General features: G+C 31.8%; 1 protein-coding gene across 1 annotated transcript; it reads right to left on the bottom strand.

Annotated features, from left to right (window-relative positions):
• Positions 1–3,269: 3,269 nt before the first annotated feature.
• On the bottom strand, positions 3,270–4,008 carry LOC120078399 (basic form of pathogenesis-related protein 1-like). Its single transcript, XM_039032672.2, has one exon. The coding sequence runs from the start codon at positions 3,912–3,914 to the stop codon at positions 3,432–3,434; it is 483 nt and encodes a 160-aa protein (XP_038888600.1). The 5' UTR covers positions 3,915–4,008; the 3' UTR covers positions 3,270–3,431.
• Positions 4,009–7,839: the final 3,831 nt, after the last annotated feature.

Here is a 7,839-nt window from a genome sequence, read left to right as displayed (position 1 = left end):
AAATACTTTCTGGGGTTTGAAATAGTGAAGACTTCTGCTGGTATTTCTGTTACACAAGCTAAATATGCTAGAGATATTTTGCATCGCTTTGGAATGAGTGGTTATAAACCGAGCAATACCCCTATTGCTTTAAATTCAATCAGTGACGTTCTCAGACACTGTTTGTTCTCTTGAAGCTGCTAAGGCCTATCGAGCAATAGTTGGAGTTCTTCAATATCTTACTTTCACATGACCAGACATCACATTTTCCGTAAGTAAATTGTCTCAATCCATGCACTCCCCTGCCCACTGTCATCTTACAGCTACTAAATGTTTGCTACGGTATATCAATGGAACCATCGCCAAAGGAATCTTGTTTCAGAAATCAGTTCATCCTTACCATTTGAATGCCTTCTCAGACCCTGACTGGACTGGTAATGTTCTTAATCGGAGGTCTACCACAGGGTTTATTATTTTTCTAGCAAATAACTCGATATCATGGGCTACTAAAAAGTAAACTACGGTCTCCCGTAGTTCAACTGAAGTCGAATACAGAGCATTAGCCACCACTGCTGCTGATATTTTTTGGATTCGTCAACTTCTCCATGATCTTTTGGTATTCGGACATGATCCTTCTTTTTTATGGTGTGATAACAAGTCAGCAATACAACTAGCTCACAATCCTGTTTTCCATGGACGAACCAAACATGTTGAAGTAGATTTTCATTTTATCTGCGAGAAGGTTGTGCACAATGATTTTGTGTGAGATGCATAAGTCTATTTATTTCCATGTTTCTAATATCTTATGTACATTGCTGAATGATGTGAATGCACTTTGCTGTTAATGCATGTTATGTTGGAAAAAAAACACCTCTCATTTCTATTGTCTGACTAAGCACATAATAATATAAAACAAAGATCATAAGAATTTATGTTGAGAAATATTCTTATAAAAGAAACTTCACTATTGTGAAAAATTATTACAACCACACTTATCTCATTAAATATATATATATCTTATTTCATCACTCTATTCCATTACATCCTTAGCAAATTTGAACCCAATATTTCAAGTGTGTTATTGATTTAAAAGATAAAGCCAAAAGCCTCTTGTATAGCACTTTGGAGCTCATTACTTTATATTGCCTTTTTAAAATGAAACTTCTGTTCTTCTATTATTTTCTTCAATGATCAACAAAATTCTCTAAGGTAATGTAATATTTCTATCCACCAAAAGATGAGATGTCAAAATGCTCACAAATATTATTTAGTCATGACATATTTATATGGATCTCTTGATAATGATATTTATATGAGAATCTCAAAAGAACTTAAGATACTTGAAACATATAAATCATTGTCTGAGTGGATATTTGTTGAAAGAAGTATATTAAAATAAATCAATGTTGTCCGTGTGTTTTTATAAAGAAATCATAGTCATGATTTGCAATTAACGGTATACATTGATGACTTAAATATAATTGGAACTCCTGAGCAGCTTTCAAAGGTAATAGAATATCTTAAAAAAGAATTTGAGATGAAAGATCTCAGAAAAAAAAAAATTCCTTAGTTTGCAAATTGAACATTTAATCGATGAGATATTTGTTCATCAGTCAACCTATATAGGAAAAAATTTGGAAAGATTCTATTTGGACAAAGCACATCCATTAAACATTCCAATGGAAGTCCATTCATTGGATATAAAGAATGATATATTTCGACCTCGAGACGATAATGAAGAACTTCTTCATCCTCAAGTACCATATCTTATTGCAATTGGTTCAGTTATGTATCTTTCTAAAATACAATATCAGATATTGCATGTTCAGTAAATTTATTAACTAGACATAGTTCTTCTCCAATAAAAAGACGTTGGAAGAGAATTAAGCATGTACTCCATTATATTCGAGGAACGATCAATATGGGTTTATTTAATTCAAATAAATCTTATTTTAATATAGTTGGTTATGCAGATTCTGGATATTTATTGGATCCACACAAAGCTAGATCTTAAACAGGTTATTTGTTCACATGTGGAGGAACTATATCATGGCGATCAGTGGAATAGACCATAATGACCACTTCCTCAAATCATGTTGATATTCTTGTAGTTCACGAGATTAATCGAGAATGTGTATGACTAAGTTCAATGATTCAGCATATTTGTGAAACATGTGGCTTGTCTTCTAATAAAAATCTTCCAATAATATTATACGAAGACAACACAGGATGAATATCCCAAATCAAAGGAGGATATATCAAATGAGATAAAACAAAGCATATTTCATCAAAGTTTTTCTACACTCATGATCTTAAAGAAAATGGTGACATCATTGTACAACAAATTTGTTCGAATGATAACCTGGCAAACTTATTTACAAAATCACTACTAATCACAGCCTTTGAAAAATTAGTGTACAACATTGGAATGCAGCAACTCAGAGATCTTAAGTGATGTTTTCATGAGAGGTAAATATATTATATTCTTTTAGGAGTATATATTATATGAAATATGTACTCTTTTTCCTTTATTAGGTTTTTTTCCATTGGGTTTTTCTTAGTAAGGTTTTAATGAGACATATTTCATATATATAATCGGCATCTAAGGGGGAGTATTATAAATTTATATTATGTGTTAGATAGATGCCCAATCTTAGTGTCAAAAGCCAAGTGTCCTCCTTCCATTACCACATGTGTTGGTCATATGTCATACAACAACCTATATGCTTGATGTCCAAATGTGCCACATCCTACTTCCTAAAATCCCTATAAATAAGTGGTCATTTATGGATTTTTTAAAACACAAACATTGGGCAAAATCCATGAATTTTGGAGAAAGTGGAGAATCTTGAGAAAATTTCATATTTTATTTTTTGTTATTTATTTATTTTATATATTATATTATATTTATTTTAATATTATATTTTATTGGTATCTGTGTTCCCGTTATGCTCCTCAAATTCACGACACCATTCACTTTTTTTAACAAAGATAAAAAATTGTATCACCTTTTTTTTAATTTTAAAATAGACTATTTTTGCAAAATCGAGCTTGATTTGACTAGTATAAAGCACGTATTATCAACTTTAAAGTTAAAGGTTCGATAATTCTCATTGTCCACATATTGTCAACAAAAAATATGATTAGTTCATTGGTAATTGACATGCACTTTCCCTTAAAGTCAACCATTTAATGTTTTTAACCATTGACCAACAGACGAAAGTCACAACCAACGAGCGTTGTTTTCAAACAAATAATAATAATAATAAACAATTGTAGGACGAACGATGAGCAACATAATATGTATGCATAACGCATATATTCATATAGATCATCATATTCCCATAAAGATAATTTTCCATAATAATTTTCCTAAAGATCACAACATATCATTATCCTTCTTTCTTTCTACTACAAAGGGTAACAGATCAAATTTTCAATCTCTTATAATTTCAGTAAGGAAGCTGACCTACATAATTACCAGGAGGATCATAATTGCATATCACAAAGATCCAATTATTGTGACATTTCACTCTAGCACAACCCACATGCTTGGTACCCCGCCACACCACTTGTGTATAATGGCGACACTCATCCCCGATGCACCGGTTGGATCGATGGTCGTAGAACTTCTTTTCGCTCACCCAGAAGTTCACTGCCTCCACCGCCGTCATCTCACCGTACCCTTCGGCTAAATTCTCGCCATAAGGACCATAGGAATGCTGCAGCTCACAAGTGCCAATCTTCTTGTTCGCATAAGTTTGAGCATAGGCAGCCAAGGTGTAGTTCCAAGAGACTGGCCCAACCCCGACCTTAGCTCGGGCGGCGTTGTGGGCATTGACGAAGTCTTGGTGGGAGTTTTGAGCCAGGGTGATGGGCGCTAGGGTTATTATCCCCATCAGGGTTATGAAGGACAGAAGCTTGAGCAATGGCATATCTTTGATGTCACTTTCTTTTCTTGGTACTCTTGTGTTGTTGATGGAAATTTGTGGAGGTTTCTATTTATAGGGAGAAGAGAGAGAGTCTTGTAATTTCTCTCTTTCTCTGATATTGGAACTAAAGGAAAGATGCAAGTGCATGAGAAAAGGTGACAAACAAAAAAGAAATTCCACAATTTACTCTAATCATTTTTTAATGTTCAAATTGATTTTTTCATTAATTTGGGGAGAGATAAACACTATATAAACAATTATCTCTTAAATACAAATCAATCCATGTAATAGTTCAGATGGTTTTAAAGCATACATATAATCTCGAATAACTAAAAGGTTAGAGGTAGGAATCTCATCCCAATTTATTATACCGAAAAATGAAAGGTCTATATAAAATACATTATAAGTAGTTTCAATTATGAACTCTACACTTCTCATCTTCTTTTTTTCTTTTGGGTTCCACATGTGAAGATGGGATTCGATTATGTGACCTTTTTTTGTCACAGATATAATGCGTCTTAACTAGTTGAGCTATATTTAATTAGGTTCAAATAGACTTTTTATTCCAAAGTGATTTTTCTTATGTTAACATGAGTATATATATTGTGGTAGTTGAGATGGATATTTTTATAAGGTTGAAGTTTCGATCTTCCCCCACATTGAATTTGAACCAAAAGATATATATATATATTCTTTCAAAAGTATGATTCTTTAAAGTTAACACCAATAAGATGATTTGAGGAAATTATGGTAATTAAGGTTCTATATATAATCATTTGGTTTTTAGTCGGTTTTTTTTTTGAAAATTATGTTTCTTTTCTTACAACTTCATTACTATGGGTTTTCATCTTTCCTAATTAAACAATTGAATTCTTAGTCAAAGTGATCTATAAAACAAAAGCTATTTTTTTGTAATTTTAGAAAATTACTTCAAATAGTTCTAAAAGATAGATAACAAAGCAAAGCAAATCAAAGTACTCAATAGATAGAAACAACATTTATAGGCATAATTTAAATAAAAAAAAAAAAAACCAAATGTCTATCAAATGCGGCCTAAACTTTATTCTTTAGTTTTAGGGATATACGTGATGATATAAGAAGGATTGAACTTTGAGAAATAAATGTTTTATTAGCTAAAATTTGCTTGAATTAGACAACTCCAACATAACACATCGAGTCTTTAGTTTCCTTGAAAGCATTGCATAATCTCTTTTACAATTATTCCTAGAAAGAGGATTGTTGTTTTGAATAACTATGTAAGTGGGGTGACTTTTATTAACATATTTAAGAGGTAGTAATTGGTAAGTATGAAAAGTAAGTGTCACCAAAAAATGTGGCGCAAACAAAGCTTTAAATTATGGAGCAAAAGCTGTCTTGATTGGCTCACATGGCTATAAATAACTAACAATCTCTAGACAGTTGAATTTTCAGCTGTTTTTTTAATATTAAAACTCAAAAGTCATTCTTTCAATAGTGCTTTTGTCTTTGCCCATGTGAGTGTATGTCTCTTTCCTTATCTTCTTCTTTTCTTATTACCTTCCCAACTTGACAACATGCTTTGTCAACATCTCCATTTTTTTATATTTGGTAATTAAAATAGGTTAAATTACAAAGGTGCCCAAAATTTTTCTTTGTTAAGAATATAACTATGTTAGAGATGCAAATAAAGTCCTATCTTCATTAGTATAATACCTTTTAGGTAGTAAAAGTAAAGTTATGAAAATTTATGTCCAACGTGGACAATATCATACCATTGTAGACATAGGTGAAGGTTATGTTATCCTTATCAATCTACATCATATCATTGTAGAGATAGGTAGAGGTTCTATCATAAATCCTTCAAAACTAGTCTTGGAGTAGGAATCCATGAGAATGTTGAATGACTTGATGACTTTGAATGGAAAATTGGGACTAGAGTACGACCACAACGTTTTAAGTCATTGCCACATTCATTTCGGGTGGCAACTGTCATTCAAAATTCTCACAAAATTATACTCTAAAGATGGTTTTGAAATACTATTGAAGGTCAAAGAATAATATTTCATGTTTTTTAAAGAATATAGGGTATTTTTGTTACTGCAATATGATTTGTTGATTTTATTACAAGCAAAATTTGAGCAACATATTTTGTTACATGACTTGTATTATGTCAGCAACATGTTTCGTACCATGCAAATTTTGTCTAGAAACTTTTTTCTTATATGTTGTGTAATATCTCAAATTTTTATGTAATTTAAATTCAATTATTTTGTAATATTTGAGAATTATTTTTGGATTGCTGAAGGTTGAATTGGATTATTGTGAAAGGATAATTCAATTTTATATTTTCTCAGAGAAGAATTTTGAAATTTCAATTTTATTAATGAAAAATTTGGGATTTATGTCAAATCATTTCAATTTTAATTTAATTCGAAAAATTGAATTGAAATTGGGAGTTTTGGATTTTTTTTTTTTTTTTTTAGAATTTTGGAGAAGATAATTAAATTAAATCGATTTATTGAGATAATGGATTTGAAATTATTTTTTCCAAAAGGATTTAGGATTTAAAATCCAAAAAGGATTTGGATTTTTGAATTTTGGAGAAGGAAAGGAAAGAGGTTTGAGTTGTTATAAATAAGTGGTTGGGTTAGGGTTTATTTATAAGTGTTTAAAAGAAAGAGAAAGAGAAAATTAAAAATAAAAAAATAAAAAAATAATAATAATAATTAAATTAAATCGATTTATTTATAAGTCGCAATCCACTAGATCTCTAGCTGCACGCTAGAGTCTCACGCGCCAGATCTAAAGCATCCGAGTCAGCCGCCTTTTCAGTCCAACCATCAGTCTCCGCTGTCCTTCTTCCAGACGTCACTAGCCTCTGTCGCCACCCAGCCCTGTTCATCGTCGGATTTTTGCTTTGAGTAAGGGATTGATTTGTTTTGGACAAGATTTTGTTGAATTTTTATTTGAGCGGTTTGATTACAAATTTGATTTTAGGATTAAATTGTGTTAATTTGTCTTTATGTTTGGACTTTAGATTCAAGGATTGGAGATTTTGAGATGTTGTCATAGAGTTTGAGGCATTGTTAAGTTGGTAATATTAGTGAATTTCAACACTTAGGACCTTTTGGATTAAGGGTAATTGTGGAAATCAGGTTGTTAAATGCGGGTTTTATTTTTATGTTTAGGTTGGACAATTGATTTGAGTTTCGAAACTAATTTTGGACCAAGTCACATTTTCGATAAGTTAAATTGGGGACACTTGGACCAATTTGGTTAATTGGATTTAGATCCCAAAGGATTAATTTAAATTTTAGACTCACTATTTTAAGTCATAGTTGATAAACTAAATTTGTAATTTACGTTATAGGACTGATTCAAGTCTATTCAAAAACTTTAAGAATAATTATATGGACTATTTTTGCGACCAAATTCGAGGTAAGTAATTTTACTACTAGAACTGCCTTTGTAGCAAGCGAAAGGATTTAAGAATAATTTGAGAATTTTAAAACTGTTTCCAACGAGATGCATGAAGATATATGAACCTATTTTAAATTGTTGTAAACAGCAAGACCCTCAGACGACGAACAGGACAATAGCAAATGGTCAGGAAACGGCAGTCGGGCAAGATTTGAACCCACAAAACAAAAGCTTGTTATAGGCTGAGTCACAAAGCTCGCTCTCTTTAAGACGTTTCGCGACTCTGCCCAAGTGTGCAAGCAGGTCAGATATACTGTCACGTCGTCCTCAGGATAAAACAGCCCGAAAAAGAAAACCTGATCAGAAATGCACCATTATAGACCGAAACACACACCATTCTGACTAAATGCTTGGAAAATGAAAGTGGGAAAAGAAAAAATAAGCAGAGAAGAGCGATCAGAATGGAAGAAAGTGTAGAAAAAATGTTGTGCTCTGAGCTGCTAAAGGACGCGCCTTTTATATGCCTTCA

This window comes from Benincasa hispida, chromosome 5 (assembly GCF_027475165.1).
Source record: "Benincasa hispida cultivar pf3 chromosome 5, pf3_genome.v1.1, whole genome shotgun sequence".
In the NCBI taxonomy this organism is placed as follows: Eukaryota; Viridiplantae; Streptophyta; class Magnoliopsida; order Cucurbitales; family Cucurbitaceae; genus Benincasa; species Benincasa hispida.
This window is presented reverse-complemented; position numbering and strand designations above follow the sequence as displayed.

Coding starts and splice junctions, on each gene's coding strand:
- LOC120078399 (XM_039032672.2), bottom strand. CDS start 3,914: ATGCCATTGCTCAAGCTTCTGTCCTTCATAACCCTGATGGGGATAATA.